The sequence below is a fragment of the Aplysia californica genome, unplaced genomic scaffold (genome assembly GCF_000002075.1).
Source record: "Aplysia californica isolate F4 #8 unplaced genomic scaffold, AplCal3.0 scaffold00027, whole genome shotgun sequence".
Taxonomy (NCBI): domain Eukaryota; kingdom Metazoa; phylum Mollusca; class Gastropoda; order Aplysiida; family Aplysiidae; genus Aplysia; species Aplysia californica.
Window position 1 is genome coordinate 1,854,924 of NW_004797297.1, and position 23,530 is coordinate 1,878,453.

The window sequence follows — 23,530 nt, forward strand, 5'->3', positions numbered from 1 at the left end:
GCAGCCCTCTCTCGCTTCACCCACTGCGTGTGCTTGCAGTGGCGCGGCTTGCGGGGGCTTGCTCCATCACTGTGTTACTCTCTCTCTCTTATTTTTTACACATTGTTAACGAGCCTTTGTCCCTGCTATTACCGATTGGGCTCCAACAAGGCTCTGTTATTGCCAATAACTTTTAATAGAGACAAAGAGTAGGAAAAAAAGGGAACTAAAAAAATCCCTGTTATTACGTGGCCTGTTATTATGGTTCCCACTGTACTACTGTTAGACATCAATTAATAATTTTTGGAATCTCTGATTTCAACAATTTGCATAAAATTAAAATACCATTGGCATGTATTTTTGAGTTTTATTAGCATTTCCTTCTAAATGAATTTCAAATTCATAAATAAACAATATTACTGGTATAACAAATTTGTCTCTCTGCTGACCCCTTTCAATATGTTACATGGACATACGATGCAAGGGGCAAGAAATAGAGCAAAGCAGCTATGACCAATATATCATATATATGGCAAATCATAGTCAGAGGAGATCACTGCCATCTTTTAAAAACAAAGCAGGCCCAAAGCTTGATCATTCATCAAGGACAAGACCATTCAACCTCAAGACCACTTGTGTCCTCACAAGACTCTGCAGGAAAGCTCTTGATGATGCGACTTAGGTAGGTAGGGGCCTACAGTATCATCTTTGATACTTTAAAAGACTTTGAAAAAAATAAGGAAAGAAGAAGCATAATGTATGCTAGTGGGTCATCTCTGGTTTACGAGCAAAGAGTGAGCACAGTGAGTTTAAAAAAATGTATGATTCTGCTGAAAAATGATCTCGAACGGTTGCTTAAATTTTCTGACATCGAGGAACCAATTATAATGGCTGCTTCTGTAGCAGTAGAAAGAGAAAATACAGAAGGCAATTATACTGTTCTTCCACAGGAAGAAATTGACAGGACTAAGGACAGTTTCACCAGCTCTTGAAACAAAATATACAAATGGATTACACTTGTACTTGTACTTGTACCACATTGACCTGAAAACACATTTTGTGTTTATCACTTTTAAACTCTCAGTCGTACACAAAGTTCATGGTACTCAAAATGTCAAAACATCCAATTTAAAATGAGCGTCCAAATTTTGACCTGTCGAAATGGGAGGATAAACATTGCAATCTGAGGGAGGTATGTGAAGAAGAAGCATATGTCAGAGTGATATAGGCGCTAAATTCTGAACAAATCAAGATGAAAAAAAGAAAAAAGATTTCTCAGAGGTATAAATTCATGCCTGAACTATTCTAGACCAACTAATGGTGGTGTTGGAAATGCTGTAGCTTAAAAACTATAAATATAGAGGAAGACGAGAGCAAGTTTCTACATATTCACATTTGTACATGCAACACATATTTCACATTTCTCAGCTGTCTTTCATATCAAGACTATCGCTGTAGTGGTTGGACAAGGATTGACTGTTGTTGGTGTTGCCACTGCCGCTAAAATTGTGCGACCTGGAGACAGAGGAATATGCAAGAGTGGACTTGAGTTGGTCATAGCTCCAGTGCATCTGCTCAATTTCCTTATGGTGTTTGTGTTTCGTTTCTTGAAGTTCTTTCAGCAGGTGATCGTTTGTTTCCACCAGAGATCTGTGCAGGGAGACAAATAAAAGACTCACACATGGAGAAAATGTTAATAACAAATGTCAAAAATCAATGGTAGGCTACTACTATCAAATAAACATTGCAAAATTTCTCTAGGCTAACTACCTAATAAATTGCAAATATCTTCTAAAGAAAGGATATGGAAGAAAAAGATCTGAAACACTTTAAAAACATGTTTTTAAAAAGTAACTACAGCATGGCCGATCAAAAATGGCAAATCTTAAAAATAAATTCACATTTCAGGGATAAAACTAACAAATATGTTGTGCTGTAAAAAGACAGGGCAGAAACACAATGTAGAAATAATTATCATTAGAGCTAGGTCTTTAAGAAAAAGATATGGTTGAACTGATGATTCATCCGACTAGAGCTACACAGAGAAAAGAAAAAGATATAATGGCCATTTGGTCATGCAGAGAAAAGACAAAGTACGCAAAATCAAACAACGGATTGCCCAGAACACAACAACTCACTTATGACTCTCTTGCAACATGCTGGCCAGCTCCTGAACTTGGCTGAATTGTTTTAGTTTGGTCCTCATCAAGTCGATCTCTTGATTTAGTGCAACATTCTGTCGGTGAAGGTCATCTGAGCAAAGAAGAAGCAAATTTTCAAGCGCACTACATGAAGGCTCTCTTTTTTTAGTCCCAGTGCAATATTCTATGCAACATTGAAAGTTTTTAAAAAAAGGACCAAATTAAAAAATAAAAACCTTCTAAAACATATCACAAGAATATAAACAAAAAAACATTCCACATATTATATAATGCAGTGGCAGTGGCAGTAAGATCTTGAGCTGAGACCAAAACGTTCTCCTCCAGTTAAGAAAGTAACGTGACAAATAATGATTTTGAAGAAAAGCATTCACTGACAGGTGTAAGTCTTTTGTAGAAAGGAAGATCAAGTGTCATTCAAGAAATGAAGAGCGGGTCCTTCAACCAGTGTAAAATAATTCATACATATCTGGCCCTGCGGAAAATTTCATTTTTAAAATAGAAATATTGCACAAAATTGCAAGGTTAACTGTCTAAAAATTGCAACCTTCCCATCCCAGGCGCATTAAAATAGGCTTATTTAGATTTTCAGTTTAAATAATATCAACACGCGAGTACGTTAACAATAAGTTATCAACCAAATAAAATATAATACCGCTTGACACAAAAAAAATGGATGTTTTCGTAATAACTTTTAAATGAAAGCATAAAATTTAACCAAATTTAGTACATACTGGGTACTTGGTTCATGCAAAGATCTAGAAGTGCATGAAGTTTTATGAGGTTTAGTCAAAAAACAAAAATTTGATGGAAGATTTATGAAACAACCTCTTAAATTACAAAATATGCTTCAATCAGTTCAGATCCTGTTCTTGAAACCTTCGATACACCTGTAATCTGTACAGTAGTCTCCGCCTAAACGCACGCCATACAAAAGCACGCTCCGCTCAAAAGCACACTTTCGTCATCTGATGGGTTTTTTACTGTATAATTTAGATGTACAAACGCACGGTCACGCCCTCTAAACGCACGCTCCGATCCTCTAAACGCACGCTCCGATCCGCTAAACACGCCGACAAGTTGGGGGGACTCAAATGTTGTTTGATTGGCCACTGGAAATGTATCTTTAAGAGAAGGTTTCTGACTGGTGTTTGAGTTTGAGTGACTGCGTGTTATGTTTAGTTAGATCTAGGCCTGTTGCGCGAAACGCGTAAATGCCGTAAAACACTAGACAGGCCTCTATAGGATTAAAGATTAGCCAAGTAAGCCTAATATTACTAATAAGCTGCGCTCGAAGAACTTATAACGTACTTGTTCAACGAATCACAAGACAAAATGTTTCTCGAGGATGATTCAGCATGAAATTACCGTCGAGGGCGGTCGCTTGGAAAGCCACTTGGCTGGTCCGTCGTCTCTATGACTATGACCAACAGTTTCCTCTTAGGCTATCTGTTCCCGACGTTTATAGTGCATATTCATTACTTTGAGTTTCTTTAGAAAATAGCATTCCAAGTTCCTGCCGATAAAAAGTTCAATCGGTGCTTCCAAACAAAAGAGATAACAGAACTTTTTTTTTTTTTTTAAAAAGAATCGGACGCAACAGACGCAATGACAAAAAAGCAGGATACTGCCGGCTGAAATCAGGAAAATCGGGATGGTAGAGATTTGGGGCAAAAAATCGGGATATCCTGATTAAATCGGAATGAGTGGCAGGTCTGGTTAATGTATTTTTGCCTAAAATTGCAAAAAATTGTGGTTTTATTGCGGAACTTGAAAAAAAACGTGGCTGCAACTGCGATTTCCTGGGGGGGGGGGCGGGGGCAGACATGTATACATATATATATATATATATATATATATATATATAATATAAATGTAAGTACGTCTAAAGAAAAAAAAAAGAATATATACAACAACAAAGCAATAATTACCCAGAACGCTCTGGTTTGCCGTCGAGGTCTCAGAAGCTGCTGCTCCGCTGTGATATCGTGAAACAGGAGCCGCTGACTCCAAGCTGTCCAGTCTTTTCTGCAGAGCTCTGTTCTCATGTAAATAGTGGCGGATTTCTTCATGCATACGAGCCTTGAACATGAAGGAGAGGAAAACAAAGTAGATGTCATTCAGCAAAATAATATCCAACATCATTAATACAAGTAAGAAACAAAAAGGTCTAGCGAAAAAGAATTGTAAAAAGACAAAGAGAAAAACGAGCAAAAAGAAGGAAAAAGGACAGATGTCATACAAAATAAAACCAGGAAGAAAAGGAAGTAAAGGTACAAAATATCCCACCAAACACCAGTTGGTAGGAGTAGGAGACCATTCTATCAATTATATATATTTGTTGTCTCCAGGGAAGTATTTTCCTGACGCTTTTCCTACATATATATATATATATTCTAGTGATGCTGAAACCCTTTAAAATTTAACTGTGTCTTTCTGAGCTCTCCCATTAAAGATCTAGTGGACACCAACTCTATGTCATTGTTCCATAATGCCTCCCAGGGGCAAAACTAACCATGTCATCCTTCGCTCTTTTCAAAGAAATCTTCATCTCCTCCTCTGATGGGGAAAGGAGTTCAGCAGTCTGATTTGCTCGCAATGTCGCATTCTCTTCTTTCAATTTCCCGATGGTCTGGCGAAGAGTTCTTGTTTCCTCCTCCTTACCCCCTTCAGCACTAACGAAATCATTTAGTAATCTCCCAGCTTGTTCTGGTGGAAGAAAGCATTTTATTGCAGAAAAATACATTATAAATATGATATTAAAATCAGCACTTTATTAACCCTATCCGTACGTCGTGTTTTACAATCGCATCCATACGATGAGGGGAACTCTGTTCCACCACTTTCCAAAGGGGAAATTTACTCATTAATTCGATCCGTACGCTTTGCACAGCAGTCTGTCAAAATTTATTTTTTTAAAATACTGAAAGTTTCTAAGAGATCTTCGCACCAGAAGTATTCTAAAATGTGAAGAATACAACCCGGGGGGTACAAAATGACCCCAGGGCGTACGGATAGGGTTAAAAAAAAACACTTGAAAAGTACCAACCACAAGATTAAGATGAACACTACCGTACTTTTATTAGCATTTTGAAGAACAAAAGAAAACGTTTTTTCCAACACACTGCATAGTTAATAAAGTAGAAGGGCCTTTAACTTTAATCAAACCAATATATCAATTCACTTAGCCCAAAGTTATTAGAGAGTGGGGGTTGGGAGGGGGGGAATACTTCAAAACAAAAGCAAAAGCAGTTAAACTGAGCTTTCTACTTTCCCTTTTCACACGCATCATGATATAAAATATTGATACAAACAATCAATAATTAGAAAGTCCGAAGCATCAAAACTTTTCTTTTTTGTCATTTATCATTCAGTTTTATAACCACAGAGCACAGTTAAATATCCATACTCACCAACAAATTTTGTGTGATTGTGCAAAGACTGAGAGCCATTCCAGTATCTGTCCACAAGGTTGAGTAAACTATTGAGGAATTTTTTGTGCGCAATGTCCATATCTGTATGTCCCTCCCCTCTCAGCACCTGCCACAGTTGAGAAATGAGAACAGAAAAATAAGATGATTCACACTGGGGGATCTACTGCATTTCAAGTCTTTCTTGTGATGGGGAATGCACAAAGATATTCTGAAATAGATTATCAGACAAAGGCACAAGTAAGGTCCACTAATCGGAACAATCATCATGAAAGAAATACTAACAATGTGAAAGCAAAAGCTTAAAAGTTAGAAGCTTCCTGTCGTGACCTTCTAGTGTAGCATTAGAAATTTTTTAACAAAACAAAAATTTGTGACTTATGCATGTTCACAGAGTCAGAGCTATTTTTTAACATTTTTACAACAAGTGAGAAAAAATGTATGGCATTGGTGGTGGCTAGAGGGGACCACAGTTGAGTCCTACTTTTGTTTTCTTTTCCTCTGTTGTTTCTGTTCATTTGATGTACATTTTGCCTGCATTAAAAACAACATGACTGCTCAGTGTAAGACTCTTAGTTTAGTTACCATTTTAGTAGAGGTTTTTCGGCGCTCGCAACTGCATAAGGTCATATATGAGCGTCAGAAGATTAGAGGTCTTACAAGAGAGTAACAAACATAAAAAAGAAGAAGGGGAGATAAGGACGATAGAAGTTTGATAGGAAAGAAGGAGCAAACCACATTAGAGCACCCGCCAACCACCCACAGTGTAAGCCTCTGCCATTCACCATTTTGAAAAGTGATGTATGACGGGGTCTTACACTGAGCAATCAAGCAGTCACTTAGAAGTGTGTCTGGTGCTTCTCAGTACCCAAACAAACAAGCATCACTTCCTGAACAGAATGTAGTGTCAACAAATTTATCCCAGAGCAGATGCTGACTCCCATAGTATACCTGGATTGAGGGAAAAGTCTTTTTTTTCACGTACAGGAGATCCCCTTGTCTGTTTCAGCACTCACCCACAGTACAAGTTACAGATATAAGTTTCTGACACATAGAACAAGTTATCTTCAGATGTAAGTTTCTCACTCACAGTACAAAGAAGCTGACACAGGTTTATTCAGAGGTTTCTGATTTACTTAATTCGATAACAAACAATTTGCACACTCTACCATGATGGGGTCTGTATCACTAATTCATTAACAGGGATTGTTAGGAGTAAGTAATTAATAAAAAGTCAAATATACATCAAAATCAGCTATCAAATTAACATTTAAACAAACAAGCCTGAGCATACCATCCATAATGAAGACAAACATTTATTGGAAGACTTTTCAGCCCTGCACTTAGCGACTTGTGAAGTCTTTACCTACCTGTCTCCCCAAATGTCTGGAACACTCTCTACAGTGACATAACACAGCTGATAAAAACTTGTAACTTCTTTGCCATATCAACAGGCTGAAGGGCTCAAACTCAAAGGGCCAATGAATCAGAAAAGTAAAGTAAAATAAGTAAAGAAAACTTTTTAGCTTCAGAGGTAGTCTTGAAAAAAAATTGAGTCACAAAACACTAGTTCTAAAGACAAGAGTATCTGCAAAAAAGAAACAGAGCCTGTACCTGTCTGTTGGGTACACTGTTACTTCTACGATGGCCAGGTTTTCCTGATGTCATCCGCTCTCCCTCACAGTCTGTCTGCAGAAGTGAGCCCTGAACATCTGGAGGAAGACTTCTAGAATCCTGGGAATTCACTAAGTAAAGAAAATGACATCAGAGGTACATTATGTTGTCATATCTAAACTTAAGTATGCTGGCAAAGAGAAGATCTGGTACATAAAAAAGGAAACCAAGAACCACATTTTTTCTCATCTACGGAAATACAAAATGTTGACAAATTGTAAATTAAAAGTTTTAGAAAGTTAAACATTGACATTTTCAGTAAACAAACAAAACAAGAACATCAGAATTAGATGCTTTCACGAAAATTTCAGAATATTGTTAAGATGTCTTTCAAGAGTGCCATCATCTTCTTGCATTAGACAATGCCAAATCACTTCTGTTGACAAATCACATTTTTAAATGAGCCATGAATACTTTTCGTGCCAATTTTATGCCCCAGCCAAAATAACAACAACACTTACATGATTATCTTAAGTCATTATTGTGAGGATTTCTTCTTTAAAATTACAAAAAACAGCACAACCAGCTAACAAAAAAACCCAAAGTGCAGCCCTGGCAATCACTGTCCAACATTTTTATAAAACAAATCCTGCCATAACCTTACCAGTTGGGCCATCAGGGTGCGGGGTAAAGAATCCTTGGCCTCTATACTTGCTGTGTGCTTCCACTTGGTCAGAAAACAAAAGGTTAGGATCCTTTCTGAGAAGAACAAGACCATTAGCACAGTAATCATTATTGCATTACTAAAAAGAAATCATTAAAGAAACATTTTTTATCTTCATGTTTCTATCAAGCCAATAACATCACTGTGGTAAAAAAAGATAGTGCAATAGTGTTTTTTAGGGAGGGGATTTTATCCAAGGCTGTCCGTTTGACTGAACATTTTTGGGTGCTTGCATTCTATTTTTTTCTTTGTTTTTGTCTTTACTTAGCACAGATAATAGAGTTTCCTTATCAGTCATGTATTATCTTAATCAATATCATAATTTTCAACTGGCTTCATTTATACACTCGATGCAAAATTTGAAAATAGAGTTATGTTGCTATCCTGCATCCTGACTACAACCCACATCTAATTAATCAATTTTCTTTGTGGCAAAATTTCTTCCACAACACCACCGCAGCATTAAAAATCTTTTTTTTGTTTGTTTGCTATATTACGCATTTTTGTGAGAGCTTTATCTCCTCATTTTTTCTAGTCCTAGAATTATGGATATATATATAGTATAGTGGGTTCTGCTATGTAGGCTATGCCTTCATACATCCTACCTGGAGCCATCTCCAATCCTCTGCACATTGTCTGATGGGGCCGCCATGATGTGAGGATATAACTCTTCTGCTTTACTCAGCGCTGATGACTTTGGGGCTGGTGCGATCTTATTGGCAGCTTGACTCTGGAAAAATGACAGACTGTGTACAACTAAGCACAGATAACTCAACATGCAAAACTCGAATTCATACTCTGAACAATATGGCATTTATCGACTGAACTGCTATCATATTCTTTGTATTGGCAGCACTGATTTCTCAAACACCCATAAGAATATGTTGAACAGCTCATCTCGAAAAGCCCAAACAGATTTTTCCTCAAAATTGTCTTTACTTCAAATTTCCCTGCACGCATTATGAAAAACGGTCAAACCTGACATCATCGAGAGTATCAGGATACATGAGCCCACCAGGTACGCCCTCGCATAGCGTGATGTGACACACTGCTGGTATCAAGACACAAAATCACACACAACCCATAAAGTGCGTAACTTCCTTGAATCTAGTCATGTGAGGGTGGGTGCTGGGTGGTAAGATATGATCGAAGACAGACAGTATCGTGCTGCACTGAGCTATATGGTGTGTGAATTATGTTTGGGTTTGATTGCGTGCGTGTGTGGTTGTTTGAACTTGAAGGTATGGATTGGGACGTGATTACATAAGAGGGGTTGGTGGTGCGTTCTGACCAGTGTTGGTTATATTGTTCTGACCCTGATCAGACTGTTCTTAGTTGCCAGGTTCAACAGGATCCCTCTCTTCCTTTCTTTTGCTTTGACACCGTACAAGGCACATGCACAATCCATCACTTCTAGTCTTTTAGCAATATCACATAGCTTTCATGATGGCAGAAAAGAGAAAATATTTGTCAGACAATAGAACTCCCACAGCAAATTTTAACAGAGGTTGACTAAAAGTCCTGTTGTAAAATGGAAGTTTGTTAAAGGTATGATATCCCTAAATCAACCCTTTCAGCGTTTCTATAAATTTGAGATAAAATTTTAAATGCCAGCAATTGATGTCAACCCAACCGAAAGCAAGCACACTTTGCTGATACAGTTACTTCCCTTCATTTCCTTCCAAATCTCTCTTTTTTTTGCAGTTTTGCGGCTTACTCAAATTACAGATCTGTTAATCTTCCACATGATTGAGATAACCAAGATCACCTGAATAAACATTCTAATAATGTGAACAGGAAATTGAAATAGAATACAAAGATGAAGTCAAGCAAAGTAGCGGTACAGTATTTTCTTATCTTATACTTGAAGATGCAGAGTGATTTCTGAGTAGACAGAAAGGACAACATAGAGAAATTCAAGTGAAAATTTGTTATGGCAGAGTATCATACAATTTAACATATAGTCGTATTTTTTGTCCGAAAACGAAAAAAAAAACTGATTTATTTCTGAACACTATTTACACATGTACTTTGGTAAGACCATGACAAAGCACCTTTTAGATAAATCAGAGTGAAGACTATCAAATAATTGAATAACGGTTTAAAAAATTCTCATGCCCACAGCTTAAACTCAGATAAATTCAGGTAACCCCAAAACCCAATAAAAAACTTTAAAAGAATATTAGTTTCAATATAATTGGACCAAAAAAAAACAAAAAAACAAAAACAAACTCACTTTGATAGGAGCATCATCCATCGGCCTATCTCGATGTTTTGGTGATTTGGGAGCATTCAAGAACTTCAAACCTAGAACAAATTCATGATGTATTGTGAATTTGAAATACTGTGAATGTTAATGTATTTTGAGTTAATTGTCCGAGTGAAAAGGCCAATGAAATAATTAGGGTGAAATTCTTTGGCAAGCCCCATCCCTCATTTCTTGTGGAGTTCCAGGAGAGAATAAGAATTATTTTGCCTTGATGTATTCTAAATGGGTTAATGCATGGGGGGTGGGGGGGGGGGGGAGGAGGGAGAGAAAAAATGAGCATGTACTGTGATTAATAGACTTTAACTCTTTCAGGATTTTTAGGCACTGGAAAAACTATAGAGTCAAAGAAACAGCGCGACTGGAGCAGTGGATGTTTCAAACACTGACCTAGAGCTCATTCAGAATAGGCAAAAGTACAACACTGATGTTCAAATGCATAAACCCATTAGATTATTCAAACCAAGGCCATACTGTAATTCTTTAGTATTTCCTTCTTCCTCACCCTAATGCAAAGACTAAATTGCAATCACAGAAAAATTTTCTTGTTCCTGCATTCTCATTGTGTGTAACATGACATTTGGGGAAAGGCATAGCACAAATATGGGGCAGTGTGATATAAGAATAATAATAATAATAAAACAATAAATCACATTTATAGTACTCTAACCCATACATGATAAAGACAAAAAGTATAATTTATATTACAAACTTTAACTATCGTCATTTTTTTTTTTTTTTAAATTGATAGTTCGGGATGAAAAGAATTATTCAACCCCCCAAAACAACCTTTTGTGTTGGGATACAGATAACAGGCCAAAAGTGATGGAGAGACAGATTGAAAGTAGGTCCTACCTGCAGCGCACTCCCACCACATCTGAAGTCTTGACACAACAATATTTTAACAGATAACGAAAGATAATGGCAATACTTTTCCCACGTCAGCTCCTAACACATTGCAGTAAAAATTAAAACTTAAAACTTCAATTTGCTTTTCTTTTCTTGATATGCACTTCAACCATAAAGAAGAAGGAAAATACAAACACTCACTATCCAACGTGTAATCTTCTACTGCGTCTTCTTTTGCTGCTGAGCCTGTGAGAGGGCGAGGAGCGCCAAAATCTCCATTGTTGCGATTCATAACATCAATGACTGCCACATCATCATCTACCAGTACTGAGGACAAAATAAATGATTGTGTCCTATAGGCCACTGAAGAGCTATAAGACCTCATACAAGTAACTGAAGTAAGTGGACTGTAGGGAGACACATTTTAATTATTTGTTAACATTACAAGAATCCAAACTAAAAGAAAAGTAAAAGTAAATCTCACTGTAGTTAAATTCCTAGATAGACTCTTGTTTCTTTTTAAAACAAATTAATGTTACAATCTTTGACTTAGGCCTAATCTTATGAGATGCAACCTAGCTTAATTCTGTTGTTTAAGTGCAAACTAGTTTACTGACATTTGATAACAATTCAATCTCTTTCTCTTCTGAGGTACCCAAACCCGAACATTTTTTAGTTCATGTATAAGAGTCGAAGTTTGTATTTGTGATGAACAACAGTTTTTTACTAGGCCTAAGTAATAGTTTATGCCAACAAAATAATGATTATTCCAGTTACAGAGAAAGTACGTGTGTATTCCAAAAAATATCCTCGTACAATTTTTACAGTATAGATAGTGAAAGCTATCACCATAAGAGTATGAATAGCAGAACATTTTCCCCGACATATCATTATAAATAATTTAACATGTGACAACTTATGACAGAGTTCATCAGCGTACATATACACTGCCCACATTTCTGACAAGGAAAGCGGAAAAAAAAACTTTGAATTTCCAGACTTTGTAATCCTGGTGCATACATCAAAATTGGGTAATTACGCTTTCACGTTTGCCATTATCAAGACGTATTTGTTCAGAGAAATGTATACATAAAGTTTGATTTGCCAAAGCATCAGACTAATTCTTTTTAAAGGACATACAATACATGTTGCAGATTCATATGGGGACAAAAAATTTGATCCACAAAAATGGATGTTTAATGCTTGGAGAATTACACAGACGATATAATCAAAATAATCAGTTTTGTGAAACCTAAAGCCAATTTTCTGTATACTCTAATGCAATAAAACATTTGGACCATTGAGGAATCCACTTCTCTCTCCCTGAATAAAGCAACAAAAGCAAGTTAAATTATGAGTGACCAACCTGAGGGCCCTTTCATTAGTTTTGACATCATTTCTGTTCGTGGATGTGGGGATTTTGAGACATTCGGAGGTTGTGTAGGTTTTGGCGTCATCTCGGCGGCTTGGCTACTGCTGAAATGGACCAGGGCAGCCTGTCGTTCCCGGTCCCTGACACCTCTGTCATCTGATCAAAAATATGTAACATCAAAAGATCATAATACTCCAAAGACCATACTGAATTGCTCGAGCTGTTAACGATGTTTTATAAATGAGAGGGATCTATCAGTTTCACTTGTGAAGACAGATTTCCTAATGTTGAAATAACAATTTTAAAATAAAAAGACAAAGATTAACTTCCCTTATCTCACAGATAAAATAGGACCTTGGGAGAGAAGAACAGATAACAATACTACTAAACAAGTAACCTTCAACCATATAGATAAATATGTTACATTAATCATCTGCCCTGGACAATAAACTGACAAAAAAGTAACATGTTTAAGATTAAATCAAGTTAAACGTCACAATGGGAATAGATTTTTTAACAATAACTCAAAACTTGAAAAAAAAAATCTTACCAATACACAACTAGATTTCCTCCTAAGAGACAGAGACCAACTGCTTCAAATTAGATGCATGCTCAGACCACACTCTTTTCTATCATTTTATATACCCATGAATAAACGGTCCAGCAGATGCAAACAAGGAAAAGAACATAAAAAAAGAATTCTACTTCATACATCTGCACATAAAGTCAATCAGAAAAAAATCCAACTACTGCTGATGTTTGGTTTGAAATTAAGAGCAAGTTTCCACAATAACAGCCCAAGTTTTCCACATTAGATTATGACAAAAACACATCAACCACTTGCACAAAAAGTATCATCGTACCAAGTTTCTGAAGATTTGGCAGCATATGAATGAGGTAGAGTCTGTAGTCAGGTTCATTCCTGGTCACTGGGTTCAGACGGAGGTCAAGTTCCTTCAGGTTCTGGTTGTGCTTGAGTCGAGTCAGTTCTTCCAAAGTGCTCACATTGTTATAGTAACTGAGCTTTGTCAAGGAGATTGATGAGAACAATACTGAACTTACATACATCTAACATAGCAGATAATGACTTGTGGGGATATCTACTCTACTATGAATGAAAATTCAGTCGAACCTGGCTTAACGGAAACCTGTCTTAACGCAATCTCCCCGATCCCCCCTTGATATATTCCTCTTTAATTACCTGTAAAAAACGGAAACCTATCAAATGCGGAAACAGAAGAAAAATCTGCTTCCTTCCGAGTGTTTTACCTGTCTAAAACGGAAATTGTTTAGTTCGCTCAGCCCTGATTTGAAACAAGACTCGCAAATTTAGTTCTGCCAGCTTTAAACTAAACGCCATGCTTCCGGGCAAGGAAAGGGAGTAGGGGTGCAATTTGAGGGTAGATTTTTACCCCATCTATGTGAAGCCTGAGTCATGGCGTACAAATACCGCTCTTTTAGTTTGCTCAGCAATGGAACGACCAGGTCACGGTTGGCCGGGTCACATAGAGGTCACCAACCCCACCTCAAGCTACCTGTGTGGGCAGCCGTTAAACAGAATTTTTCAAAACATATTTTATCGGCTTACGCAAGCAAACAATATCATATGTTGACACAAGTTTGTTCTTTAGAGAAAGCAACTTAACTTTTTTATTGGTACGAAGAAGCAATACTATGGCTGCTCACGTTTTGGAGTTAGATGCTCTTAAAATGTCTGTCCATTAACAGTTAGTCGAAACAACAAAAACATACTTCAGTAGCAAATAACTTATTAACTTGCCGATAAATATTTATAAAGCTGGTAAATAAGACAGGTTTATGTCTGAAAATTTACTCACTGAAAACTTAGTCTGCAACAGTACTGTGGACTTGTCATGAGCATCATAACTAAAATGCTTCCCTTCATTCATGGCTTTTTTCCAAAGGAATATGTATCCTCCTATCATTATACAGCACCGGGTTCTCTGTTTAATCCCAGCGCCTCTAAAAATCTCATGTCTCTGAACAGAAGGTATCCTCTTAAATTTGGTGGCCATTTGTATGTCATCTGATTGTTTAGATGGGCCCGCTATGTGTTCTCTGGTGTCTTGTAAAATACATGCCCATTTGTGTTCTGTTGGTGTCTTGACTTTTATGTCTGTTTCCCCGGAGCATCTATTCTCTGTAAGAATAATGGCTGTCCCTTTGTTTTCAAATTTACAACTTTCTTCTTTGGATCTAAATTTAGTTTTCTTTTGATGAGATGTGTTCTTAGTCTCTCTTCTCCTTTTGTAAGAAGTTGATCCTCTGGCTTGTTTAATGAGTGAGTGAATGTAAGTTCATATTTGAACATCGGAGATATTGACATTAACACATGTTGTGAGTGTTTGTGACCTTGAAGTTTTCATAAGTTTTGATGAGGTGATGGGATGTGGTGTTAGGTCAAGACCTGTTTCTCCATTATGCTCATGGCTGGATGGTAGTGTAATGGCCACTTGTTGCAGGGCTGGCAATAAGACTTGTTGGTGTGTCATCATTTACAGCAAGACTATATAATGTTTGTAATATGTCGTCATGGGAGCAGCTCGACCCTAGAGGAGCAGCTTTTCTTGGTATGTAGTCACCAACAAGACTCAAGCGATGCTGACAAACGGAAAAAGAGTTCACATTTATGTTATTGTTAAAGGTACACCATATGTTACTACTAGCTTCAACAGCTATCTTTCGGCTTGAATTGACGTAACACTCCTTCTGATTGTTGAAATCGCAGTAAAACACTTGACACAAATATTAGCGGAATACGACAGTTCACCTTCGTTCTCACATCAGTCCAATAAATCAAGAGAATTGGAGATTTCTGTAACCTTTTTTTTTTGTTTGACAGTAAAATTTAAATGCCCACACACTCGCCAAAATTCATTCAGAGACTGTCTATGGCTCTTGAATGTGTAATTCATTGCAGTTGAACCATTTTTACCTTGGAACACAATTCACTAATTGGTTGCAATCCACTGCAAAGTGCTCCAGAAACAAAATTCACATCTTTAGATGCTTCGATGACCATCTCAAAGTATAAACAGAAATAAACACGATTGAGGACAGCAGCTGAGAGGTGAGAAGTTTTGAATACTTGTGACTGCTTGCCGACCAGACAAGTGACCCTTGATCCCACCGGCTGGGCCTTTGAAACCTCCCTCCATTCCCCCCCCCCACTAACTTCCCCTGTCTAAGACGGAATTGTTTTCTGGCTCCTTTGCAATTCCGTCTCACACAGGTTCGATGGTAGTCAACATGTTATGATTCTGTATATTTTACTTTTTTTTAAATTGCATAAATATATCAGGCAGAATGATACTTTGTTAGATACAAAATACTGGCAAGATGATGCACATCTCTCGTTTTCTCTCTCTCTGTCTCCCATCTCTCTTTCTTTCTGTCTCACTCCACACCCCCCTCCATCCCCTCTCTCTTGGTCTCCCTCCATCTCTAAGTAATAATAAGAAATCTACAAAAAGGATACAGGTTGAGTTTCTCTAACACCTGCAGGTGATCTAGGCCCTATGAGAGAGAAAGACATATATATAACCACATATAAGTTTTGTCATAGGCTATGTGGAAGGTCTACTAAATGAACAGTTAGTGTTTACAAATATATTTCGATATCATGTTTTCATACACTTATTAGCAACAAAAACTTTTTTTTACAAGAAGCCATTTAAAAGACCTATCAAATTCTATGAGGAAAAATATCCACATCATCAGTTCAACATTAAAAAAATCTAAACAATAGCAGTTACAGTCTCAGTGTACTAATACTTTAACTATAATTCGACGACAACACACATTTTTTAAATTATGAAAAAACAATTCTTGAGCATAACATAATTGTAAAGCCATTGTAAAAGTCTTACGCCCTCATTGATTCAATATAACTTATACTTTCATCATTTAGGGGGCAAACCTCAACCCTGCCTGTCAAAGCTAAACCAAGCTGAAGGGGATACAATATCTGTGTAGAGAGATGGAGATAGTTTTATAGAAATTCTGCCCACTTGAAAAACAAACTAGCATCTTCTGCATGCAAAGGCAAAGTACTTTACCACTATACCACAGACGTTGGTGCATAATACAACTGATAGATACAAAATCAAAATCCCAAACTTGGTTGGTAAAATGAAATATAAAACTTACTTGCAATGATTCAAGAGCATTTCTTGAAAAATCAAGAGATTTCAGACGTGAAAATTTGCGTAAAGATGTACCTATGGAGACTATCTTTTCATGAAACGTTCCAGGCAGGGAAAGCGACTTTATGTCCTCTGAAATAATCACAAATGACGTCGATGAACCAATTTTCAAATTAAACGGCAAAAATAATAAATAACTTCTCATTCACTTCACTGTCAGTACTCATGTTCATTCTTCAATATAATCTATATATCTGACCATTATGTATGCCTAGTATGTTATCTTCATTTGTAAAACATACAAACATTAAGTTCTTGATAAGGGAGCATGCATTAAAAAAATCCCTTGTAAAGTATTTAACTGAAAATTATATTATAAAGGAGGGGAATAAGTAGCCACTAAACAAAGGGAGGACGTTTTTCTCAAGGCTGAATAACTGTACTTGATATACAGGTAAACCCTAATAACATAAACTTTATCGAAGGGACCAGTGGATTTCTTCGAGTGTAGCAGATTTCGAGTTAAAAAGAAGTCGCAATGCACAGAATAAAGAATGGGGGGGGGGGGGGGGGGGGGGAGAAGACTCCTGGGATTTGAAATCCACCTTTAAAAAAATCTGACTTTTATCGGAGTGCATTATAAAACAATCTGAGTTAGAGACAAAACACCCTTTGGTTAGCAAGGTTCTCTGTCTCAAACGCTGCTCTGTACCTCGCTAAGGTAATAGTGAGGTTACTTCAGCACAATATGCAGTTTTCAGTTGCTCTGGACTAACCTCGCTGTCTTTGGGTTGTCTTTCAATTTACAGGTTCAACATGCCCTGGCTTGTTTTATTATGTTCCGAAGGCCAGCTATGAGCTTATATAGGCCTACATTTTGCTTGAGTGAAAATGTCTTTGTCCCTCAACACATTAGGTAAAATCGATAAAATATGTGACAAATGGGAGGAAGATAGGGAGGCTCATTGACCTGTGGCAATTGACCAGCGCTCTGATTGAACGTCACAGAGGTTCAATGGATCATTTATATATTGTGTTGCCGTAGTGGATAGTATGGTTTGTTCATGATTACTCAAAGTGGGTTTTCGATCATTTGTAGTTTAAATTTCGATTTAATATTTTTACACACATTGTGTAGTAGGGTATTCATAAGGAATCTTTTGGTTTAAAAAAATTGATTTTTAGCAAAGTCATGAGGTGTTCCATCAAAGCACTGATGATATTAAAGCTAAAACAGATGTTCAGCTCGTACAATACCCATAACAGAGTTTAAAAAGTGGAAACTGATTATTGTTCAAGCCCTCAGTTTGGTATGAACGAATTGAACAGTCCACTTTTTGAGAAACTATAAATTAAACAGCATTAAAGCTTTAAATTATATATCTTACACAAAAGAGCATGTAACTCTTAATCCACATTAAATGAGGAAGCGGCTATCCTCACGCGGGATGAGAATAAAAAGACGATCAACCTCTCACCCCGGGTGAGACTTGCCAGCGTTGGCTATTTTCACCCGGTGTGAAACAAGACCTCTTTTTCCTAATTTCGGAATATTGTCCATCGGTGTGGATGATCAAATTGACAAAAGCAAAGAAAAATTGACGTTAGAGCACAAAAGTAAACGAATTTGGTCGTCTACAAAGATGCTATGGCTGTTTCACTTTTCGAATCGAGCCGAACTACGGGGGTCGCCATTTTGTTTTGAACGGAAGTTCTCGCAAGATCTACTCCTCCCCTCTCTCTCTCTCTCTCTTTCTGAATACTGTCTATCGGTGTGGACGATCAAATTGACCAAAACAAAGTTTTAAAATGACGTTAAAACAAAAGTAAATTAATTTGGTTGTCTACAAAGATGCTACGGCTATTTAACTTTTCGAATTGAGCCGAACTACGTGGGTCACTATTTTGTTTTGCCCGGAAGTTCTCGCGCTAGCCTACTGCTACCCCTCTCTCTTTCTTTCTCTCTCTCTCTCTCTCTCTTTCCACTGCCCACAGACAAAATTGCAACGCTTTTAGGCTAACAGTAATAACACAAGAGCGCTGGAACGTTTGTTCACGGCACAGAATTTTACAATTCTGTTATCACTGTAGAATTCTGTGGTTCAGGGTGAACGCAACACTGCTTGGCCTAGGCTATAACGGTGAACGCAAACCGGGTGAGAATAGCCAAAAGGCTCGCCTGCACTATTCTCACCCAGTGTGAGAATAGAGGTGGCCTTAAATGAGGAGGATGAAAAAAAAAAGAAAAAAAAAGCAGCCCTCAGATCTGATTTCTGACTGCAGGATTCTCTGGTAACTCACTCTGCCAGCAACAGAGAACAAGACACTGTTCCCTAGATGCTAAAGAAAGAGAACAGTCCTCAGTACAGAAATATAGGATTGGCAGTAATTTAAAAAACAATCCAGCACCAATGCAGATGTTTCATCAGTTATCCATTTCATACATTTGAGGGAGGGCAGATTTTCCTTTGAGATATAGTGTGCACGCGAGCAACCATTAATTTGACAAGCTCTAATCCGATCATGCATATCAGATTCTTTTGACCAAATGACAATGGGAATCCGCCGATATAAACAAACATATTTGAAGTTTTAAGAACAACAATTTAACCTCCTTTCACAGGGAATCTGAAGATTCTCCAGTTCACAAACCAAGGTATTCAAAAGTATCCTGTTATTAAAAGAATTGCAATGGCAAATTTATTAACCTAATGATAATGACACTGACAGTGGCAGTTACTTGACCCAAGGCTAACAACTGCTTCGGCTTCAGTGACTGACAGCCCTCTTAGCTAGAGCTGCCTCTTTCAGCTCTTGCCATGGGCTCTTAACAGAAGGGTCTACGTTACAAGGTAAAGTTCATTTAATATTTTCGAGTTTTCAATGTGATATAACATGGCTATTCAAATGGGTTTTGGTGGAATCATTGCGTTTTCGTGTACATTTTACGCGTCATGTTCAAACACGTTCATTACTGTTGCGAGAAGTAGCCTAACTTAAACTAAGAAGTGAACAAGATTAAATTGGAAGTTGGAAACACCCCTTTTAGCTGTAAAACGAAAAGACTAACATTTCTGTGGAAATTTATTAAGCTTGAAAATAAGCAACACGTCAGAGAGTGAAGTAAACCATCACAATTATAACTCACCTAAGTTTTCATGAGTCAAGTTGACTCTGTTACGGATTAATTGTTCAGTTAAGGTAAGCGCCATTTTGTTATGTCCTGGACAACTTGTACAAGTAGAAACAGCAAGTATTTTCAGTCTATACAAAAAAACAATGTATGAATTTATTTCGTTGATAAAATAACAACAAAAACTACAGAATTGGTTAAAAATAATTTTGAAAAAAATTCTTATTTCTTGTTTTAAGGAATTTCCCCTTTTTCATAAATCAATTAATAAAAAAAGGTTATCCTATTTGGCATAGTAATTCCCTTACCGACACCATAGCGTCCCCGGTGATGAAAATGGTTTCTATTAGATTTGGTCGTCTAAAATATGGTACATTAGACGGAATAGATCCTGATGCCCATGCCACTCATGCCACGAACTGAAAGTGAAAGAAGCAGCATGAGCGAGCACTCGCGCGTGCATTCTCACAAACACGTCTTTGACAGTTCATGCGATCCTTTATGGGTATTTTTCTATGGAGGAGGGGGCCAACACTCATGAAAAAAAAGGAAAAGGGCGTGAGGGGGGGGGGGCGCACAAACAAAACACGCATTTTTATGATAGGCCTACATGTTTTGTGAACGTAAAGAGTGGTTCTCAATCTCATTGATAGTAGCCTAAAGTCCATAAGTCCATGTAGTCCCGCTTGTGAATAACTTGAGGCAGTCATGAAGACAATTGGGACAATAGGCTACTAATAAATCAGCTGTATTTACTTCAGCTTATCTGTGACAACGACTCAATTTGATTGACGGATTATATTTATAATAATATATACGGAACCTTTTCTATTCTCTGATCCTTTACTGTGACAAGGGCAAGGGGAGGGGGGGGGGGGGGGTTATCGTGAAACAACAGCCGGGTGCGTATACATAGTATGAAGAGCTATCAAACAACAGTACTGTTCTTCATCACTGACACGAGAGCAAAGTCATTACATTCCATTCCAGAAGCTTTAATATTATTACCTTCTCTCGTCCTCGTTCTCAGAAGTAAGTTTTATTATTAGTTTCACTTTCAAATTATCAGTCTATTCAGCTTGCAGGGAATTCTTGGAAAGAAAACGTTCCCAGAAAGTGGTTAAGGCAACCCTTACTACATGATTTCGTCCAGTTGATTCAGATTCCAAGAAAAAAGAAATGGGCCTACATGTAGCTAACTGAAATTACCAACATAAGTTTGGCTTGGTAGTGTAACAGTAAACAGGAGTGGTTTAGACGCTTTTGCAAAATGTCAGCATGACGAGGTTTCTAATTTTAAAGCATTGTTTTTGCTTTTTCTGTTGTAGATCATAGAATTCGATGGAGAGCAGCCGGATTAATATGGATTCTGATGTGGAGTTGTTTCGTTGTCAAGAAAAGGCGCTGGTTTCAGTAACAAGAAGAAGAAGGCCAAACTGGAAGATCTAATTTTACAGTCTTTTCATTATCAACTATTAAGAAAATAAACGGATTATCAAGCACATAAACATACACAATGTAACCCCCTTTGGGGGGGGGGGGGGGGGAGGAGGGGGGGGTAAGTCTTATACAGCGCTCGCAACTGCATGATTAAGGTCATATGAGCGCGCGGGATACATGAAATATTTTCAGTAGGTAGGAAATTATTAATTTTGCTTGGGTGGCAGCCGAAGCCTATTCTTATCGATTTTAGACCACCAAGGGATCTTTAATGTGCGTAACTTGCACACGAGACCTCCGAGATTTTTCACCCTTGTCCGAGAAGGCTAGGTGTCCTTCTTTCCTACCATAGAGTCAGGGGTGCTGACGAAAGACAGCAGTAAGAAGCCAAAAAGTAGCAGTAGAAAGCCTGCAGAAAAAGTCAAGAGCCCAGGGGTGTGGGCAGAAAAAGGAGACGAAAGCAGACAACAGAACAATGCTAGAGAGCAGGAAAAGGGGTTAAGGGAGACAATACATGTATTTTAGAGAAGAAAATTGTTCCGTCGATACCCGCATTCGAACCCTGGACCCTTGAATGAGAGAAGAACACGTTAACCTCTAGGCCATTTGAACCCCTTATTGTACCCTTAGTAAGAGTTGTTCGGATGAGAAAGAAAATGAACGTCACAATTTAATTTAATTCAACATATATGTAATATAAGGCAGTTATCATTTTGATACATGTATACCGGGTTATCTTGACATTCCTACTCTAATACTAGCACATGTAATCTTACAGCTGAACCTGTTTTAATGCTTATTATATGGCCACCTGTACGATAATTACTCGTAGGCTTATAAATGGCTACTTCCTATTTTTTCCCCCCATTGCGTTTTTTTTTTAACATTGAAAGAAGACAGCCACTTGTCTTCTCGACAATGAGTGCTGTCTTGAGTTGAGTCTCAGACAATTTCAAGGCCCTGAGAGAGGAAACATGGCCAACTCCACAGACACTGTACTACAGGAGAAGCTCTATACGGGCCGACAGATGAACTAAGCAGGACGGCGGACAGATACCGGACTTCAAGTGTGATATAAATAATTATGCAATCGAGAAGAAGAAGACAATTTCAACTGTATATATATAGGATACGCATGTAATAATACTACCATCCTTCTAAAATATCTAGAAATTATAAATTTTACTTACTTGTACATGTAGGCCTACATTCCCTTTTATTTCTACCCAAAACTCATTCTTTTGCAAGTCAGTTGTCCCGTTTCATGCCACAAACCAGTTGCTGACAATAGAAAAACCTATTTTATCTTTCACATGTCATTTGTACATGTACTATGGAAAAAAAAAGCCGTCTTGTCTTCATTTGTCTTCAAATGGTTTTACATCTATATATCCACTGCATCCGAACACGAGAAGCAGTCACCCTCTTACTATAATGGAGAATCAACACTTATTAAAAAGTATAATTTGATGTAGGCTTTCGTGATATCTACTTGTTTACTCTGCCTACTATTTGCTTTCATGTTTTTAAGTTGCCATTCTTATTCTTAACCCATCAAAACAAAACTATACAAAGTGTATTAAACTCAAGCGAGTACAAACCAACAGTTATGAATCTACTCCAATGGAAGGACCATACTCATCACACAACATTCTGGCAAATCTCTTTATTTACTTTATGCCATTCAACACATTCTATTTTAAAATCTTAGTCTCCTGAAGATTTAAACAAACTTTCAAGCCATTATGAGAGTACACTATAAATATACTGATTTCATTCAAAGCTCTGTTTGTGATTATTGCCAAGTCAAGATTTAAACCAATTTGCGGACCCCTTTGAGAGTGTGTACAGCTTTCATTCAAAGCCCTGAACTAGAATTTTTAAACGCGGACAGATGAAAGTGAACAAGCTATAAACATACAATTTCATTCCTACCTGCAAATATACAGTAGCACCATTACCACTTTATCTGTTACAATGCCACCTGAGCAATGCACACAACAGTAACTTTGTGCATGTAGTCATGTAGTTTACTGCAAGTCAGCACATTTACAATTATGGTTTATAAGGAAACAGATATATAGAGGGCTATAATACAGAAAATAGGAGCACTGAAAAAGAAGTAGAAATAGAAACAAACCACAGACAGGAACCGACCAAATACAGAGACATAATATAAGAGAAAAAAGCAGGGTAAGGAGAGGCAAAGATTAAAGACAGCCTGCCATTCTACTGATGAAGTAAGTTATGTAAACTCTGAGAAGTGCAATACAGCGACACTGTAAAAAAAAATTTGTTGGTACTGGAGTAAAACTATTTTAGAGGGCATGTCAAACACTCAAAGAAAAAACATAAGTAACCCCCCAACCCCATAAAAAAAAGAAACAAAAAGAAAAC

General features: G+C 37.4%; 1 protein-coding gene and 1 long non-coding RNA gene across 2 annotated transcripts; one reads left to right on the forward strand and one right to left on the reverse strand.

The window, feature by feature from the left end:
* Positions 1-331: 331 nt before the first annotated feature.
* Positions 332-19,779, reverse strand: LOC101846265 (centrosomal protein of 72 kDa). Its single transcript, XM_013090304.2, has 15 exons — positions 19,709-19,779; positions 16,565-16,692; positions 15,894-15,931; positions 13,258-13,412; positions 12,389-12,550; positions 11,224-11,349; positions 10,144-10,214; positions 8,513-8,637; positions 7,848-7,942; positions 7,184-7,314; positions 5,552-5,678; positions 4,654-4,847; positions 4,070-4,220; positions 2,118-2,232; positions 332-1,629 (listed from the first exon to the last, which is right to left on the reverse strand). The coding sequence occupies exons 1-15, from the start codon at positions 19,770-19,772 to the stop codon at positions 1,404-1,406; spliced, it is 1,908 nt and encodes a 635-aa protein (XP_012945758.1). The 5' UTR covers positions 19,773-19,779; the 3' UTR covers positions 332-1,403.
* Positions 19,780-20,595: 816 nt separating this feature from the next.
* Positions 20,596-22,603, forward strand: LOC118478929. The gene is made up of 2 exons (XR_004859370.1): positions 20,596-20,979; positions 22,027-22,603. It is a non-coding gene; the product is annotated as an uncharacterized LOC118478929 (long non-coding RNA).
* Positions 22,604-23,530: the final 927 nt, after the last annotated feature.

What these genes read in the sequence shown, in the direction of transcription:
- LOC101846265 (XM_013090304.2), bottom strand. Translation starts at nt 19,772, where the DNA reads ATGGCGCTTACCTTAACTGAACAATTAATCCGTAACAGAGTCAACTTG. An exon ending in CAATCACACAAAATTTGTTG is followed by an intron (nt 4,848 to 5,551) that starts GTGAGTATGGAT and finishes TTCTTCCACCAG; the next exon opens with AACAAGCTGGGAGATTACTA. An exon ending in AAAGAGCGAAGGATGACATG is followed by an intron (nt 4,221 to 4,653) that starts GTTAGTTTTGCC and finishes TTCATGTTCAAG; the next exon opens with GCTCGTATGCATGAAGAAAT.